The following is a 20,553-nucleotide window of genomic DNA, read 5'->3' as shown; positions in this document are numbered from 1 at the left end:
CTTTGGCCGTGATCTTTCAAAAGTCACTGGGGTCAGGGAAAGTCCCAGACGATTGGAAAATTGCCGTTGTAACCCCCTTCCTTAAGAAAGGATCAAGGCAAAAGATGGAAAATTACAGGCCGATTAGCCTAACCTCGGTCGTTGGTAAAATTCTAGAATCCATTGTCAAGGATGAGATTTCTAAATTCCTGGAAGTGCAGGGTCAGATTAGAACAAGTCAGCATGGATTTAGTAAGGGGAGGTCATGCCTGACAAACCTGTTAGAATTCTTTGAAGACGTAACAAGTATGTTAGACCAGGGAAACCCAGTAGATGTTATCTATCTAGACTTCCAAAAGGCCTTTGAAACTGTGCCTCACGGAGGCTGCTGAGCAAGGTGAGGGCCCATGGTGTTCAAGGAGGGCTACTGGCTTGGATTGAGGATTGGCTGTCTGGCAGAAGGCAGAGAGTTGGGATAAAAGGCTCTTTTTTGGAATGGTAACCGGTGACGAGTGGTGTCCTGCAGGGTTCAGTGTTGAGGCCGCATCTGTTCACCTTATATATTAATGATCTGGATGAAGGGACTGGGGGCATTCTGGTGAAGTTTGCCGATGATACGAAGATAGGTGGACAGGCAGGTAATACTGAGGAGGTGGGGAAGCTGCAGAAAGATTTAGACAGTTTAGGAGAGTGGTCCAGGAAATGGCTGATGAAATTCAATGTGAGCAAATGTGAGGTTTTGCACTTTGGAAAAAAAGAATACAGGCATGGACTATTTTCTAAATGGTGAGAAAATTCGCAAAGCAGAAGTACGAAGGGATCTAGAAGTGTTGGTCCAGGATTTTCTAAAGGTTAACTTGCAGGTAGAGTCCGTAATTAAGAAAGCGAATGTAATGTTGTCTTTTATCTCAAGAGGGTTGGAATATAAAAGCAGCGATGTGCTTCTGATGCTTTATTAAGCTCTAGTAAGTATTCTAAATGGGGCCTGTGTCCAACTTTGGGCCCCACACCTCAGGAAGGACATACTAGCCCTGGATCATGTCCAGCGGAGATTCACACGGATGATCCCTGGAATGGTAGGTTTAATGTATGACGAACGGCTAAGGATCTTGGGATTGTACTCATTAGAGTTTAGAAGGTTGAGCGGAGATCTATTGGAAACTTACAAGATAATGTATGGTTGAGAAGGGGTGGACGCTAGGAAGTTGTTTCCGATAGGCAGGGAGACTAGGACCCGTAAGCACAGCCTTAAAATTAGAGGGGGTAGATTTAAAACTGAAATGAGACGACATTTCTTCAGCCAGAGAGTGGCGGGCTTGTGGAATTCATTGCCACGGAGTGCAGTGGAGGCCGGGACGTTGGATGCCTTCAAGGCTGAAATCAACAAATTCTTGATCTCAGAAGGAATCAAGGGCTACGGGGAGAGTGCAGGCAAGTGGAGTTGAAATGCCCATCAGCCACGATTTAAATGGCGGAGTGGACTTGATGGGCCGAATGGCCTTACTTCCACTCCTATGTCTTATGGTCTTATGGAGCACATAGCAAGCTAAATCAGCCAGGTTTTGAGCTGAAGTCATTATCTTACACTGGTTGTTAGTATGGTATTATGCACTCAGGATTGTTCAGAAAGTGCTGCCTAATCACAGAATCACCTCCAACAGTGGATGCTTTGGTTTAGGTTTGCACAGGATTTGGTTGAGTATTGTCTGTGCTCTTCATATTGTGGAATTCTGGAGCATCACGTTATTTGATTTGATCAGCCACTCATTGGAATGTATGTCTTATGTAGCTGGCATTAAATAAAGGCAATTTATACATGATGTGCTTTGTTGTGTGGTTGGCTGAATGTCTATTCAGACTGACAGTAGGATCCAATTTGTGAAAAACATAATTTGTGCAATAGCACTCTGAAATGATTTGCTTAAATTTTTGAGATCCTAATGTCTCCGTGGTATTTTGAGGTAAACCAGGCACCCTATGATTTATCGGTCTGTTTACAAATTTGAACAAAGGCTGCCAATTTCAGACTTGAAAGCTGCCCCAGGACTTGTTCGCCTTTAATCTCATTAGTTTTCCTAATATTTCTATTTTAACTGCCTCCCTTCGCTCTACCACATGGCTTTTCCTGTTGTTACTATGGGATACTTTTTGTGTCCAACTATGAATACAGATACATAATACTGATCCCACTCCTCTGACATTTTATGCACTGTTATTATTAGTTCCCTATTCTCATCCTTTAAAAGAGACCAGTACTCACTTTATTCTCTCTATTTATACTTGGAAAGAGGTCTGACTGTCAGCTTTCAAACTTTTTTGCTCATTTACTGTCAGATTCTAATTTCTCCATGCATTCATTTTTGTAATACATTCTTGGTTCCTAAAATTTTACCAATCTTTTGGCCTACAGTTAATCTTTGAAACACTGTGGCTTTTCTTTCCATCTTAACTTCTTTAGTTCACCCTGTTGGCTAATTCACCAATAGTGAAAGGGAAAGAGGAGGGAGGAGGACACAAAATCAAAACATTTTTCTTGCTTTTCAGTTTTGATGAATGGAAGACCCAAACTTCTAACTTCATGTCTCTTTCTTAGCAATATTCTTAGAACTCAACATAGTTTCCATTTCAATCACTGCCTTTGGTGTTGCATTCCAGTTTCACAACTCTGCTATAAGATATATATTATTCTTGCTTCGTTCCCAATCTCTTGCAGTCAATCGTGCCCTCTCAATCTACATTTCTTTGTCACTGAAAGTGGTTTCTCCCCAGCTGTTCTGTCCCATCCCTTCAGAACTAAATACTTCTATTAAACAGCTCCAATACTACATGTCTTTCTTTTCAAGACTTTAGACTAAAAGATTTCTGCTGCACTTTTGCCTCGATAGCATTCCTCTTAGGTGAAGCTGAAAACCATACACAGCACTGAAGAATTCTATAAATTCACAATCATAAACAATGACTTTTATATTCTATAAGCCATGCTATAAAATCCCAGCATTCCAATTCAAAATCTGTGCATCACTGTCACCTCCCTGGAAAACATAATACCTCAGTGTGCATCTTAGTACTATGAGTTGCCAGCATTCCCTCCTCAATCCAGTGAAGGGCAAGCTGATACTTACTATGATCAACATGTTCTATTCATCCACTTTTAAATAGTAACCTGATGACATAAGCTGCACTTATCTTAAATATTTTTGGAAGGGAACATCAAATGAAAGCCTTCCAACAAGCGCACAGGATTGAACTGGCTTAGTACACACTGCCACAGATTTTAAAAAGGCTAGAAAACATAGACAGCAACAGTGAAGAGTTGAAACCTGATGGGAAGGAGGGGGCTAGCTGAAAGAAGCAATTGAAAATGCAGAGGAAAAAGATATTTTGTGATTTACTATATGAATGGACAAAAACCAGCACAAAATTTTAACTTTTATTTCTTATTTATTACTTTATGCTGACAAGAGCTGTGACACAGAACTTTTAAATCATTTCTTTATTTTACTACTTTTTTAAACTAAGATTTTGTGCCTTAGCTGGCACCATGAATGGTTACATTGTTACCTTTTCACTATACTCCTGAATCCCTGTATTCAACTACATGCAACAATAAAACCTAATTCTAATTCTAAAATTTGACTGCAGCGAAGTAATAGGAAGTGATCAAAAAAGAACTGAAAAATATAACCATAATGCCATTTTAGCTGCAGTCACCAGTGTGCGAGGACTATTTGTCTCAATGCCATTGGATTAGGGAAGACAAAAACGAATGGGCTAGGATTCCTGTCAACATTTGTGTGCAGTCATGCCTTCATATGGCTGTTGAATGATGTGTCCAAGAGTCAGCTGACACTCATTTAGATTCAATTAGGTTTGGTATGGTCATGACTGGAACCTGGGAAAGTTCATTTCAAAAGCAGAGAAAACTATTCTAATGTTTTCCTAATTAGTAGCTGGCTTGAATTCAGTTGAGGACTTATTGAACATTTTTCATGGGCACCCTTGTGGTGCAGTGGTAGTATTCCTATCCCTGGAGGCCCACGTTTAACTCGGATATGCTACAGAGGTCTGTAATGACATCTCTGGACAGACTGACTAAGCAAATAGGTTAATGTAAACAAAAACATTTTGAGGGGTTTGCCTGGCGCAATGGAGCCTATAATTCCTGAAATTGAGCCAGGAGGCCTGGGTTCAAGACCTACCTGTTCCAGAGGTATTAAATAACATTACTGAGCATGCTGATCAGAAGTCATATGAACATTTCCGACTTAAAGAAATTTTTGTTAAAAAACAATTCTTTTGCATGGTGACAAGTGATTTTCCTTTTATCCTGCAGTACTTCCTAATTTTTTTGTTCATTCATAGGATGTGGGCATCACCGGCAGGGTCAGAACTTACTACCCATCCTTAATCGCCCAGAAGGCAGTTAAGTTTCACCCACATTGCTATGGCTCACGAATCACATATAGGCCAGACCAAGTAAGGATGGCAGGTTCTGTCCCTAATTCCAGATACTCATTGAATTCAAATTCCACAATTTGAATCAGCATCCTCAGAACATTACCTGAGTATCATGATTGATAGTTTAGCAATTGACAGTTTACTACTAGACCATCACCTCCCCTGAGCAAAGAACAACACCAATCTAGATGGAAAAGCTTCAGCTTTTCCTACAGCTTTTCTTACAATATTGATCTGGTGTGACAAAGCGCTATATGCTGGGTCTCCACAAGATCACAGAACACATTCATCCCAAACACCCGCCTTGTCTTTTTGAAAGAGCTGTCTAATTTGTTCCAACTTCTCTGCTCTGTACAATCATGCAATAGACCTTGGAAACTTTCTTTAAAATTGAAAAGTCAAATTTATTTTAAAGCAATATATTTCCCTAACTTACAATAGACACAAGCAATTCATGGGACTGCCCAAAGACATCACAGCCAAAGATTGTGAAAGAAACCATACAAACATAAATCTTAAATATATTTCTTTTTAACACGTCTAATTGTGCAGTAAACAGTACAGCGACTAGGGAAAAATATAGATTTGACAGAAACTATGAATAATTAATTGCACCTACTAAGGAAAACACTTTCTGCTGCAAGTACATGACTGCAACAATAAGGGCTCTTGCGGCAAAGTAGTAGTAGTATCCCTATTGCTGAGTCAGAGGACCTAAGTTCAAGTCCCACTTGCTTCGGTTGTGTGTAATAACATTTCTGAACAGGTTGATTAGATAATAAGTATGCAATAATAAATTTATTACTGAAATACCTGTTTGTAGAAAGAGTTCTCCATTGGTTTGGATGATCCATGCAGTGTCATCACTTAAAGCAACATATGCAGCATTTGGTAAAGCCTCATACCAATGCCTCTTCCCTTTCATTGTCACCTTACCACAGGCAAAAGCTTTGCTTGATTTTTGTTCAATCTTCCACAACAGCACACCTGTTATCGTAAAGTTAAAATAATTCCAAAGATCTAAAATTAAAATACAGGCGGTTTCACAAGTTCTAGTTTAATCAATATATGCTTTGCAAGCAAGGTGCAGAATCTACTCTAATTGTTCAAGTAATACATTCTTCCTTCAAGCACACTGCAATGCACTTTTAAAACTATTTACAATGTACATAACTTACATTTATTAGAAATGTATAATGACAAGTTCCACTCTTCAATGTCTGCAAATATTTGTAATTCTATCTGTATGTTCAGCACAATAAAGCAACACCATTTCTTCACTGACCTGATGGTGATACTGCCACCTGTTGCACACCATCCTCAAATTTCTGCCACCGCAAACTTGTACCATGAAAAGGGCTACAGTATAGTCCACCCTTGTAATCTAAACACCAGACATGCTTCTCGGAGACTACAAGGCTGACGATGCTATAACCTGGGCCAGTGTAACCCATCCAGCTCTCAGCAAACTAAAATCACAAAATAAATAGAAGCCAATGAATTTCTCCCTTTGAATTTTGCTTGTTTTTTATCCTTTCAAGATCCATTAGCTATGTCCTCATTTTAAAACATTTGTGCCTGATTCAATAATAAGTTTTTCAGTTTCCACATTTAAGTTAACAATGAATTCATAGTATTAACAAAAATATTTCAAATTTTTGTCACTGACATCAAAGCTCTCGACTAAACAGTATCTACTGCTTATCTGGCCAAATGCTTTTTCCCCCTTGGTAAAATATTAGATCAAAGAAGTGATGGTAATTAAAAATAGAACACATGTAATTTACTAAATGTTTAATACAAGAGTAAACATGGTTTAAGAGTTATTTGCTTCACCTGATCGGATTTTAAAAGCTCCATTTCATCTGAAACAGAAGCATTCAGATCTTGAAAAACTGAACCCTGTGATTTGTCAGCATCGGAAGTGAGAACATGTTCCGTCACATTGCTTTCGGATAATGGATGAGGTCCTCCGTGGCCATAAATATCCTCATCATCATCACTGGATGATGAAAGTTGTTCTTGGACATTCTTTTTTTCAGTGCCACCATTATCAAATGAACAAACAGTTTCTAAAGATTGTGGAGTTTCAGTTGTGTCTGATAAATTGGGTTCATTATATGACGCACATAACTGTGAAAATGCATTGGTTTCCTGTTTCTTGTGATCTTTGTCAGGTGAAAGAATTCTCATCAGTAGTGCATGTCGCTCATCCAAGAAAGACTCTGAGCTTTCACTTAAAGATCCTTGCAAATTTAGGCCACCAGACACCACAGATTTTTCTGTACCTTGAGATCTTAACTCCAAAGGTTCACAGTTGCAAATCACTTCAAACATAGTGCTACCTAAATTTTCTTGCTGTCTAAGTACTGGTTCAGAATTTGATACTGAAACCTCAGCTCTGCAATCTTCACTTTTATTGCAGGAATTGTCTAAAGTTTCTAATTTGACAGAAGGTACAGTGTTTAAACATTCTGCAAAAAGTAGATCAGACGAACATGTATTTTCATTCATTGTACTTGTTGTCTTCAAAGATTCTGCCAAACTGTCCAATGGGAGATGATCATCCTGTGATGTTAATCTGCATTCAGGAGATTGTATGGAGTCAAAAAGGTTAGAATTATTCTCCTCTTGCAAAATAATATCCAATTCTGTACCAATCTGGCTCCCTTGTTCAGAAAAATCAGTGGTCAAGTGGTCCAGACTGCTGCTCAACAAACTCATTTGATCAGATAAGTCACAAGTTGTAGTAATGGAGCCATCAATAGCAAAATCACTCAAAAGTGCTGGCTCTGAACTTTGGGAGCTATTGGAACAGTCAATTTCATGCTTTACAAGACTGCCTTCTGATCCAGAACTTGCTGTACAATAAATAATGTGCAATTATTTATAAACAAAGTCACCTTGCAGCAGGGAAACAGAAAATTAGATCAAAAAGCAATTTTATATTACATGTAACTACAATATATAATTACAGCTTTGTATTAAAAATTATTAATTAAAATAAAACCCTTGCTCGCTGAACTGGCTGGTTTTTGTTCAGACCTTTTGTCTCCGTGCTAGCTGACATCATCAGTGGAGCCTCTGATGAAGCGGTATTATTCTACTCCACTTGGAATGTATACCGTCTGATCCGCTATGGTGAGTAGTGTCATTTCCGGTTTTGATCTGTATGGATTTGTATATGACAGATCAGACATGACAGAGCAGAGTAGAATAACATCACTTCATTGGAGACTCCACTGATGATATCATCTTGCATGTTGACACAAGTCTGAATAAAAACAAGTCAACTCGGCAAACAAGTCATCAATCTCATCCGCAACCCGAGCTACAGATTTTTGCCAAAACTTTAAATAGAACCCTTAATGAGCCAAAGAAACCTTCCATCATAAAGAAACCACATGCAACTAGGACAATATTGTAAAATTTTCCAAGACATTATGCCCGCTTCTCTAAATTACGGATCACAAAACTACATTTGAATACAGCAATTCCAAACCAATTTAAAATAAAATTGAAATTTCCTCTTTATTCAATTCATGCATTCAATTACTGACCTTTCAAGTATTTCCAGTATATCCAGTCAGAATGATAAAGTTGTGAAAATGTGTCAAATACATTAATTTTAAAAATAATTAGCAGATTAATAAGCAGAATCGCCTTGGAAATATACCCTCATAATTGTCCAAATTAGTAGGTAGCAGCTTCAACTCTATTCTAAAAAGTTACATGCCAATTTGATGTCTGTCATTAAATGTCAACAGAATCAATTCAGGTTTTTGCAACTCGTTATACAGGGATTCAATGGTGGTTTGCATGTTTAAATTAAATATCCCCTAATTTACATTACTGAAATCATAAAACCAAAAGGTTTTTAAAAAAAATACCTTGTTTCCGTTTCTTCTTCTTTTTTACAGGAACAACAATGAGCTGTTGGTTGAATTCTTCCATGTTCATTGCTTTGAATCTTTCTGCAGAATCTGAAATCTTTGTTAATCCCACAGGTGAGGAAATTGCTCCTATCTGCTGTTCTGGAGTTGTTATATGGCCAAAAACACTAATAGCACTGTTTGTAGAACTACTTCTGCTCCTCGACTCACTTGTTTCCAAGTATCTTCGTTGACCTGTCTCATCCAAGGGATGTATTTCCATTTCGTTTTTTGAACTCAAATTTGGCTCAAGTTCTGAAGACAACAAATGACGTGCTTCAAACTTATCAGTTCCTGAAGTTTTATTTTCACTTTGCATTTCTTTTGAGTCTGTTGCAATCACTGTTTCTTGAACAGATTCCCTGAGGTTGACTGCCAGTGGGGAGTTTAATTGTGATTGCACTCCTGAAAAAGCAATTACATCTGCATTAAGTTTACATCACATTTAGAAGCTGTCCTGCAAAAAAAAGGGAGAAAAGAATCTGACATTCAGGATAGCCTCCTTTCACGGTGCTTTAAACAATCTTTCACCTTTCCTTGCCTTGAAGGCATTGTCAAATTGTTCAACTTCTTACAAAAGCTGAAGTTGGTAGTTTATCACTGTCTATGTGCAATTCAGGTTTGAATATAAAACCTTGTACTTATCCTACATATATATGTACTAACAAATTAACACGCACATGAAACTGGAAGTTACAAAGAAAACAGAATGCAACTTAAGAACCAAAATAAAAACAGAAATAGGGTATTTAGACATTTGAGTGTGTGCTATAATTCTGCTTATTTGCAACTTAATTTACATGTCTTAATTCACTTTCACTTTGTCCTATAACCATAAATTATCTCTGGATTTAAAAAAAACTAACCATTTCAGATTTAAAATGAACAACTGATAAAGCTCACATTTGCAGAAGTATTCCAAACTTCCAGTATCCTTTGAATATGTTTCTGAAATTCACTCCAACAAGACCAGGCAGTAATATTTAGATTATGACCCCTAGTCCTTGATTTCCTAACTAGAAGAAACCTGACTTTACATTGTCATGCCTTTGAAAAAGTTTTTTAAAAAGTATGAAGAAGAAACCTACGAGCATTTGAGAGAAACAAAACATAAATACTAAAATTGTGATCAGAGATAATGGGAACTGCAGATGCTGGAGAATCCAAGATAACAAAGTGTGTAGCTGGATGAACACAGCAGGCCAAGCAGCATCTCAGGAGCACAAAAGCTATCGTTTCGGGCCTAGACCCTTCATCAGAGAGGGGGATGGGGAGAGGGGTCTGAAATAAATAGGGAGAGAAGGGTGGGATGCTCTTTGGAGGGTTGGTGCAGACTCGCTGGCCTGAATGGTCTTTTTCTCCACTGCATGGGTTTTATGATTTCCACACTGATTTGTTATAACAGAGATAGAACCAAAGCAGACTTTCCACCTCTGTATTTTCAACACAAAAAAATTAACTGTTGAAGACCCCAAATAGTCACTCCAACTGTTCCAAACCAGACTTTTGAATAACCAAGCCCAGATTTTGTGAATAATTAATTTCTAGACACCAGTGTTGTGCCCTAAACAGAAAACTTACTAAATATAAACTGACATTAGCAGAGAGAAAATTTAAGCAGCATCTGTGCTTCAAATCCAAACATTTGTTTTCTGCCCCATTTGTACAAAAGACATTATGTGGATGTGCGGTGATGGACTGGGGTAGACAAAGTCAGAAGCCACACAACACCAGGTTATAGATTTTTCTGAAGCAGAGTCCCAACCTGAAATGTCAACTTTCCTCCCCCTCTGATGCTTACTGGCCTACTGTGTTCTTCCAGCTCACACTATGTTATCTCTGACTCCAGCATTGGCAGTTCTTACAATCTCCGAGTGAGTTATAACTCCACTGCAAAGCCTCTTCTAGGGATACTCACCTTGAAGAAGTTATCCTCCTCCCTATGGAAGGACCTCAGTGGATCTCTCTTCCACTGCATTTTTCTGAAGGAGGGTCCTGACCCAAAATGTCAACTTTCCTATTCCTCTAATGCTGCCTGGCTTGCTGTGTCCCTCCAGCTCCACACTGTGTAATCTCTGACTCCAGCAGCAGCAGTTCTTACTAGCTCAAGGTTATAGTCCAATAGGTTTATTTGAAATCACAAGCTTTTGGAGTGTTGCTCCTTTATCAGGTGAAGTGGAGGGAAGCACCCAGGCACAGAATTTGTAGGCAGAGTGATTATTGCAAGATAATTCCCAGTAATTATGAGTGTCAAAAGATAATAGAAATGGTGTGAGTAAAGTGTTGAGAGGATGATCATCTGCAAGACTGAACCAACTCCCAGGTACTGACCTCATGAACAGCCAATTTCTGTTTTCTGTTTAAAAACATTGCTTTTTCTGGGTTGACTGGGCAGGAGGTGGAGGCGTGAGGGTGCCTGTCGGAACCATTTTTCAAGGTTCAGCCTACAATTAGCCTCCAGGCTTGCTCTCTCAAACAAAATTATCTTGCCAAGTTTGTTCACTTCTTCTTAACCCAAATGTGTCAAAGTTCATTAACCAATAATGCATAATTCAAAATTGATAAAAGAACAAAGTAAAACAAATTAAAGATGTGTGCAGTTTCTAAAACTAAAAACATCTCTTTACAGATGTGAACGCTGTTGACTCATCATAATTTATAATGTGCACACATCAAAAATAAATGTTCAAGAAAATCAATACAGCTACATCCTTTGCTTCCACAGAAGATGAATTGAAAAATGTCCATGAGGATATTTTCTAAGGTTTTGGAGTAGATTTGTAACTCAGATTGTGGATGTTGTTTGGTTGGCTCGCCGAGTTCAGTGAGAATATTTTTAAATATTAAAAAAATGTAATTAAAATGTATGTTAGCTATAGTTTAGTTGGTTGTACTCTTGCTGCAGAGTAAGAGCAATTTTTGGTCAAGACCCACAAAAAGAACCACTTAACAAATGTGTAATATGTATACAGACTAGATGCATACATCTTCAATAACACAGATATTGCATTTCAATTTTACTACAACAACCTATCCCTGGAAATGGTTTGATCAGCAAACAGAAAAAAAAAGAAACTGGGCAAGGAATCTATCACTTTCTAAAGTTTGGAGCTTAATTCACAAGGAGGGGAATCCCAGACCTCTGCTCCACCATGGGCAGCTCAGTAAACCTGCTGTCAATACTAGAGTCATGATGATGATACAAAGTGAGGAATAAATGGAGATATAAAATAATAATATGGTAAACATTTTCCAAAGGGCTACAAGAGAAGTTCGTAATATGCGCAGGATGCATGGAGGATTGAAGCAAACTAAAGCAAGTGAGGTAAAGGCTCCTTAATGCTCTCCAAAAGCACAGAATCAGTCTCACTGTGAACTAAAGATTAGACTTAGCAAAATAAGTCTTCCAATAATGTGCTGTTGTCAAGAGTCCAAAGAAAAAAAAAATCACATTTTCAGAAATTTAACCAGTAATGAGAATAGAAGAAACTCCTGCTCAGGCTATTTCTTCAATATAAGAATCCAGATCGTTCATGAATGATAATAGGTTCTACAGACACCAAGTCACGTGAATGCTTGATGGTACTGTGTATGTCAAGAATCCCAGAATAAAATCAGGCAAACTCGTGCTTGAAGCAGCATCAAAAATTATAACAAAATTAATTAATCTTTTTTTAAAGTGTAGTTTTCTCTGTGTAGGATTCATTGCATCTGTCCAACAAATCTGGAAATCATTAATCACACCTAAGAATTCAATGTCCCTTACAAGCTGTGAATGATGCCAATACAAAACCAACACAACAACATTTTATTCCAATATTCTGCAGAATACAAAAGCTTGGAGTTTTCTTATCTTTACACCCGTTGTGGGTGCAAAACAATTACTTGGCCTAAAAGAACGTGGAGCTTTGGGTGTAAATTAACTACAACGAACCCAATTCTCCTCAATTTTAAATAACTATTGCTATGTTGGAATCTGTTACATTCTTAGATGTTACCATGTTGCTGACACTCATTGTCTTTCAATTTTACTTTTACATGGGGTCCTTCAAAGCTGTAACAAAATCTCCAGTTATTTTTGGCATTTAAAAAAAATCACTGGATTATATTGATCCTTACAAAATGCATTATGGTACCTTGTGAATCGTACTCACTGTTGTACTGTTGGAAATGTAGCAGCTTACTTGAGCACAGTAAGTTCTTCCAAACAGAAATGTGATATTAGATAATGTTGATTGGTGGAAAAGTATTGGTCAAATGACAAAGGATACACCTTATTCTTCTTGAAATTTAATCAATTATTTGATTGTTTATGACTACTTGACAGGACAGACAGGGCCTGAGTTTAATGTACCTCTAACAGTACAACACTCCCTCAGTATTGTTCTAGAAAGCCAGCCTAGATTTCTCGTCCCAAGTTCTTTCATGGGTCTTGACCTATAAGTGTTCTTACTTTGCAGCAAGAGTACTACCAAATGAACCACAGCTGACATACATTTTAATTTTTTTTATATTAAAAAATATCCTCAGCAAAGCCTGCTATGTATTTTCAGTTCCTGTCAATGCACTTTAAAGTACTAGAGTTAAAGCGTTCATTGAGTGATGGTTCAATGAATCGCAACTTATTATTTCAAAACTCAAAGAAAAATATATTGTATTGTTTGTTCAGTCAATAATCACTGATAACTGGTGGTGATTTATTCCCAATTGCATTTTGAATTTAGGCATGACTAAAGAGATTGGAAAGACGTAATCACTCCTTCCTTTTTGAAAATAAAACATTTGGGCTCATACAATTTCACGGGTTACGTTTGAATGTTGCAAACTGTTAGTTACATGCAATTCTGCCCAGAAATAGGGGTGGAAAAGAGGGAGAGAAGAGACACAGAGAGAGGGGGAGGGAGACAGGGATACTGCTGGTCACAGCTCTGCTTCTGGGAAGGATTACGTGTTCTGTGTAAGGGACTCACCAAGACATTGATGGCAACTGGATATCTTTGCACTGCCACCCAAAGGTTTCAGGAATAGCACCTCAAAGTTCACTTGGGAACCCTGCAGCCCAATGGTATCAATGTGGATTTCACAAGCTTCAAAATCTCCCCTTCCCCAACTGCATCACAAAAACCAGCCCAGATCGTCCCCACCTCCCTAACTTGTCCTTCCTCCCATCTCAAGCACCCCCCACCCCATTTTCTACCTACTAGCCTCATCCCACCTCCTTGACCTGTCCCCCATGGACTGGCCTATCTCCTCCCTACCTACACTGACCTTCACAGGCTTCACCCCGCCTCTTGACCTCTCGACCCTGTGTCCTCTCCATCAATCTTCCTCCACGTGCTCTCCCTATTTATTTCAGAATCCCCTTCCCCTCCTCCATTTCTGAAGAAGGGTCTGGGCCCGAAATGTCAGCTTTCCTGCTCCTCTGATGCTGCTTGGTCTGCTGTGTTCATCCAGCTCTACACCTTGGTATCTTTGCACTGTACAATTCAGGTAGGTATCTAGAAGTTGACAGGCCGCTAAGTGTTTGGGTCAGAATTACTGAAAAGTCCTTCAGAACTTTGGGGTGGGGGTGCGGGTGAGATGGTCAGGGAAAGTTATGTGCTAGTATAAGTTCAAACCGCTGAGAGTGGAGTTTGAAAAACCCATCAGCAATATTTGCTCGATGTAACTGGACAAGGTTAGAATTCAGGGAAAAAGCTAGGGGACAGTTCTAGCTTGAAGAAGCTAGTTGTCCATAAAAAGTTGAGTTGCTTATAGTTTTTGGGCACCAGAGGTACACACACCCTGCTAAAAGAAGGTGAACTGACCAGAAAATGAACGGTCATTGAGGCAGTCCATCACGTAGTGGCTTGAGAGGAAGTTTGTGCATTGTGCCCAAGGGTCAGAAGACTAGGACGAAATAAAATTAGAGTCATTTACAGATGTTCCCCTAATGTTTTTGGCTTAGTCAACGATTTTCTGGCTTACAAAAGACTAACCTAATTTGCACATGTCAAACATAATCCTTGTAATGTGGAAATCAACTTGGACAGTGATTATCACAATAAATAAACTTTTGACGTCAAATACTATCTTGTGTAAACATTTACAAACTTAGAAAACACTCAAAACAGGACTATGTAAAGCTATACACAAGAAAAAAGTTCAACCTAGGTGACAGAAGACTGTGGCAATTTTTGGATTGTTAACAGATTGTGCAACAGACTGACCTTCAAACTTGTTCCTAGTCATCCCCTCCCAATAAACTCTTTTTCCAAAACTTTACTTGCAGAATGCACTTTTATTTAAATATATTAGGATCTATTGAGTAAGGCCCCATCTATCTTACTGCTCTGTGAACTTTACTTGGTTTAGGCCATTGAAATCTATAGCTCTTTGGTGCACACTATGTGGTCACATTTCATGCATGAATGTCATGAAACTTTTCAGCTAAGAAAGAGATTGAACGGCAAGTACAGTAAGATTCATATTTTATGAGCTAGCGAAACATTTTTACATTAAGGAGTACAGAGGAGGGGGCTTCATTAGATAAGCTCTACTTGGATAACACATGCATACAGTGGCCAACTTCAATTCCCAATTGTTAGCAATCAAAGATCAAGCATTATTGGGAAGGCAATAGCCTAGTGGTATTGTTGCTGGGCCATTAATCCAAAGACCTAGATAACATCCTGGGGACCCGAGTTTGAATCCCACCATGGCAAACGGTAGAATTTGAATTCAATAAATATCTGGAATTAAGACTCTAATGATGACCATGAATCCATTGTCGATTGGTGAAAAAACCCATCTGGTTCACTAATGTCCTTTAGGGAAGGAAACTGCCATTCTCACCTGGTCTGGCCAACATGTGACTCCAGACCCACAGCAATATGGTTAATTCTGAACTCCCTCTGGACAATTAGGTATAGGCAATAAATGCTGCCTAGCCAGGAATGCCCTGGTCCAGTTAATGAATAAAAAAAAATTCAATTTGGTACGTTTCTGATCTCTGCCAATGCCATGTGACATGGAGGTTTCTCCAATTCAACCCAAAGTGATGTTTTTAATTTAGCAATCTTACCCATTAACTTGAAACATTCTGGTTGGCTGGAAATTCGAATTATATCACGGTCATCAGTCAACATGAAAATTTCATCTTCTGTACAGGAAACAGACACAATGCCACTGAGCCCTTCAAGTCCACCAATCAGAGCCTGCAAATAGAATCATAGAGTTACAGAGATGTACAGCATAGTAACTGACCCTTCGGTCCAACTTGTACAGTGAAATCTAGTCCCATTTGTCAGCATTTGGCCCAAATCTCTCTAAACCCTTCCTGCCTGTTATAATTGTATCAGCCTCTACTACTTTCTCTGGCAGCTCAATCCATACATGAAACACCCTTTGCATGGAAAAGCTGCCCCTTAAGTCCCTTTATATCTTTCCTCTCTCACCTTCAACAATATGCACTCTAGTTTTAGATACTCCCGTCCCAAGGAAAAGACATAGAAACACGGAAAATTGGAGCAGGTGGAGGCCATCCAGCTCTTACATCCTTCTCGGTCATTCTTCATGATCATGGCTGATCATCCAACTCAATATCCTAATCCTGCTTTCTCCCCATAATCTTTGATCCCACTCGCCCCAAGTGTTATATTTTGAATCCATTCAAAGTTGTGGCATCAATTCCTTGGTCTTTCCATTTATCCATGCCCCTCATGATTTTATTAACTTCTATAAGATCACCCCTCAGTCTCCAACACTCCAGGGAAAATTGACCCAGCCTGATCAGCCTCTCCCTATATCTCAAACGCTCCACCCCTGGCAACTTCCTCGTAAATCTTTTCTGAGCTCTTTCCCTTCCTATAGCAGGGTGACCAAAATTGCATGTAGTATTCCTAAAGTGGCTTAACCCATATCCTGTACACCGCAATGTAGCCCCACAACTCCTATACTCAAAGCACTGGCCAGTGAAGGCAAGCATACTAAACACTCTTCACTATCCCGTCTACCTGAGACTCCACTTTCAAGGAACAATGAACCTCTACCCAAGGTTTCTTTGTTCAGCAACACTACCCAGGGCATTACCATTAAATGCATGAATCCTGCCCTTATTTGCCTTTCCAAAATGCACCTCTTCACATTTATTTAAATTAAACTCCATCTGCCACTCCATAGCCCATCTGATCAAGATCCCATTGCACTCTGTCCACTACACCTCTGATTTTGGTGTCATCTGCAAATCTACTAACCATCCCTCCTATACTCACATCCAAATCATTTATATAAATGACGAAAAGCAGTGGATTCAGCACCAATCCTCGTGGCACACCGCTGTTCACCGGAATCCAGACTGAAAAGCAACCCTGTTCCACCACCCCTCTCTGTCGTCTACCCTTAAGCCCGTTCTCCCTCTATTCCATGTGATCTAACCTTGCTAAACAGTCTATCATGAGGAACCTTGTCGAATGCTTTACTGAAGTCCAGGAAGATCACGTCCACCACTCTGCTCTCATTAATTTTCTTTGTTACTTCTTCAAAATCATGTTAGTGAGACATGATTTCCCACTCACATAGCCATGTTGACTATCCCTAATCTGTCCTTGCCTTTCCAAATACATGTAAATTCAGTCCCTCAGGATACCCTCCAACAATGCCCACCATCGATGTCAGGCTTGCCCAGCTATAGTTCCCTGGCTTTTTCTTACCACCTTTCTTAAATAGCGGCATCATGTTAGCCAACCTCCAGTCTTCTGCCACCTTACCTGTGGCTATCAATGATACAAATATCTCAACAAGGGGCCCACCAATCACTTTCCTAGCTTCCCACAGAGTTCTAGCGTACACCTGATCAGGTCCCAGGGATTTATTCACCTTTATGTATTTTACGACATCCAGCACTTCCTCCTCTGTAAAACGGATATTCTGCAAGTTATCGCTATTTATTTCCTCCTACATTCTCTATCTTCTGTATCCTTCTCCACAGTAAACACTGACACAAAATACTCATTCAGTAACTCCCTCATCTCCTGCGGTTCCACATGTAAGCAGCCTTATTGATTTTTAAGGGACCTATTTTCTCCCTAGTTACCCTTTTGCCCTTAATGTATTTGTAGAATCCCTTTGGATTCTCCTGAACCCTATGTGCTAAAGCCATCTTATGTCCCCTTTTTACCTTCCTCATTTCCCTCTTTAATATATCCCTATTGCCTTTATACTCTTTTAAGGATTCACTCGATCTCTGCTGTCTGTACCTGACATATACTTACTTCTTATTCTTGATCAAAACCACAATTTCACCCTAACAGAAAAATACTGTCTCTGGACTATCATTATCCCATCTTTGAAGGCTTCACATTTTCCAGCCGTTCCTTTACCTGCAAACATCCGTCCACAAATAACTTTTGAAAGTTCTTGCCTAATATGATCAAAATTGGCCTTCCCCCAATTTAGAACTCTAACTTTTATATTTGGTCTATCCTTTTCCACTGTTATTTTAAAACTAATAGAATTATGGTCACTGGCCCCAAAGTGCTCCCCCACTGACAGCTCAGTCACCTGGCCTGCCTTATTTCCCAAAATTAGGTCAGGTTTTGCACCTTTTCCAGTGGGTTCATCCACAAACCAAATCAGAAAATTTTCTTGTACACACTTAACAAATTTCTTTCCAGCCGAGCCCTTAACACAATGGCAGTCCCAGTCTATGTTTGGAAAGTTAAAATTCCCTACCATAACCACACTGTTATTCTTATAGATAACTCAGATCTCTTTACAAATTTGTTTCTCAATTTTCTGCTGACTACAGGATGGTCTATAGTCCAATCATAACAAGGTGATCATCCGTTTCTTAGTTCCACCCAAATAACTTGCCTGGACATATTCCCAGGAATATTCTCCCCAAGTATTGTCGTAATGTTATTTTGACTTGCTCTTTTCCCCAAATGTACTACTCCTTCCCTCACTATCTCCAAGGGACAAACCCCAGCCCCCATCCTTACTAGTTTAAATCCTCTTGAGCAGCTCTAGCAAATCTTCTCGCCATTATATTAGACCCCTTCCAATTCTGTTATGTATTAAACACTTAAACTGTGATGTTGTTAGTTAATTGACATGACTTATACAAACTTCCATCTTTTGAGTAATACAGAACATTTTTAGATATAAAGGATCATCTTGGGCTCGGGTTTCCGGAGATAGCCAATGGTCCATCGCCAGGGAAGGAACGGGAGGCAAGAGGACCACCTGCTGTCAATGCATGAAGTGACACTGAGGGTACTGTCTAAATAAACATGGCAGGCCACACCACAAGGTGCAGCAACAATTTTAGCGCTGGCCAGTGCTTAGTTATAGATGCAGGAAGATGGCACCTCAATGTCGAGTAGCATCAAAAAAAAATGAAGTACTGTCAGCGGACGATGGGACCAGGCAGGCACGCAAAGGGGTCTAGGGATTTGTTTCAGTGGATGGTCTCCCTAAGCAGTGTCAGGCTCACCTATAAGGGATCCTGGAGAGAGGAAGAGACTCTGAATTGATCGAAGAAGTGACTAAATTGGGCTGTCAGCAAGAAACCAATATGCCAACTTTCCCACTGTTAGCAGCATGGCCTGATGACACGAGCATGTTGAGCGTTCTACTCAGACATTTCCTATGCCACTTTGCCAGCCTTCCTGCCTCCCAGCTTGTCCCTAGGGGGCTAAAAGATTTATGGCCCAACTTAATATTTTGCTGTAGAAATGTGTTAAAACTAAATGATCCTTTAAAAACAGAGCAAAAATATCTTAATTCACTTAAGCTCTGTAAAATATCACAAAGTACAAAAGTAACTTTTGAAAAATGGTTTTCTAAATTCTCAATATAGCACAAGACCCCCTGACCTTCCCTGACCACAAATGATCTGTCCTGAGAAAAGATCTTCAACTAAACACAACCACTGCAATGAAATAAGACTGGCATGATCCTGAGGTCTACTTCCTTTGCATTCAACTCCTCATCCACTTCTCTAGTCAGCAGTCTATTCTTTTAATTCATGCACAGGATGTGGACATCACGGACTAGGCCACTTATTTCCCTTCCCAGAGGGCAACTGTTCCGGGTCTGGAGTCGCATGTAGGTCAGGCCAGTAGGGGGTGGCACTTACCTTCCCTGAAGGGCATTAGTGAACCAGATGGGTTTTTCCTGACAATCAACAATGGTTTCTAGGTCATAGAGTCCAGCATTATGCTCCGACTCTTAATTCCAAGGCAATTTTATTTTGAATTAAAACTTCATCTGCCATGCTGTGATTCGAGACTGGATCCCCAGAATACTACCTAGGTGTCAGAATTAATAGTTTAATGATAATATCACTAGGCCAACGCCTCCCACTTTTCTGTTTCACAGCCCATTTCTATCCTCAGTTTTCCACCACCACCTGCACCCTCCCTCTTGCCTCTTATCCACACGGTCTGCTGATCCGAGCTTCACCTTACAGAGGCTGAATGAAATTTGTCAACAGATCATCCTATCTCTCCTGAACCATGACCCTACTATTGGCCATCCACCTGTTAAATCCAGATTATGACTGACCTCATCTCCTTTGAAATATTCCCTGTTCAGACATAAATCTCAGATTCCAAACCAAGCTAGCCTACTTCTACTTTCTTCCCAAGATCTATGAATAGGACTTCACTGGTAGACTATTTATTCAGTCTGTTTCTGTCCCACTGAACTACAAGCCATAAGAGCAGAAGTTCGGCCATTCAGCTCAACGAGTCCCCTCTGTCATTCAACCATGGCTGATAAGTTTCCCAACCCCATTCTCCCACTTTCTCCCTGTAACCTTTGATCCCCTTGACAATCAAGAATCTATCTATCTCTGTCTTAAATATATGCAATGGCCTGGCCTTCACAGCCTTCTGAGGGAGTGAATTCTACAGATTCACCACTCTCTGTCTAAAGAAGTTTCTCTTATCTCTTTGCTCTGAGGCTGTGCCCTCGAGTCCTAGTCTTTCCTACCAATGGAAACATTTCTGTCCCATTGGACTATTCAACAAATCATCCTCCTCCATTTCTGTCATGATGGCACCACAAAACACACCCATCCCTTTACTTCCTTTTCAGCATTCTGAAAAGACAGTTTTCTTAACTTCACCCTTGGTCCACTCCTAACTCAGTTGTAACTTACTCTTCCTATAGCACTTTCCTCAAGAACAAGGTGCAACAC

At 39.6% G+C, this 20,553-nt stretch overlaps 1 protein-coding gene across 3 annotated transcripts in view; it reads right to left on the bottom strand.

Annotated features, from left to right (window-relative positions):
- The window catches only part of tecpr2 (tectonin beta-propeller repeat containing 2), a 91,873-nt gene that overhangs the window by 54,608 nt on the left and 16,712 nt on the right, over nucleotides 1-20,553 (bottom strand). For all 3 annotated transcript variants that reach the window (XR_007248264.2, XM_048537559.2, XM_059649109.1), the window contains 5 exons: nucleotides 15,433-15,565; nucleotides 8,328-8,774; nucleotides 6,274-7,298; nucleotides 5,723-5,906; nucleotides 5,251-5,424 (listed from right to left, as the gene is read on the bottom strand). Coding sequence is in view for 2 of the 3 variants with exons in the window: in XM_048537559.2 (XP_048393516.2) it covers nucleotides 5,251-5,424; nucleotides 5,723-5,906; nucleotides 6,274-7,298; nucleotides 8,328-8,774; nucleotides 15,433-15,565 (1,963 nt within the window). In the remaining variant the exon portion in view is untranslated. The remainder of the gene's footprint in view (nucleotides 1-5,250; nucleotides 5,425-5,722; nucleotides 5,907-6,273; nucleotides 7,299-8,327; nucleotides 8,775-15,432; nucleotides 15,566-20,553) is intronic.

Source organism: Stegostoma tigrinum, chromosome 10 (assembly GCF_030684315.1).
Source record: "Stegostoma tigrinum isolate sSteTig4 chromosome 10, sSteTig4.hap1, whole genome shotgun sequence".
NCBI classification, from domain to species: domain Eukaryota; kingdom Metazoa; phylum Chordata; class Chondrichthyes; order Orectolobiformes; family Stegostomatidae; genus Stegostoma; species Stegostoma tigrinum.
The sequence above is the reverse complement of the archived record's forward strand: the minus strand, read 5'-3'. Positions and strand labels throughout refer to the sequence as shown.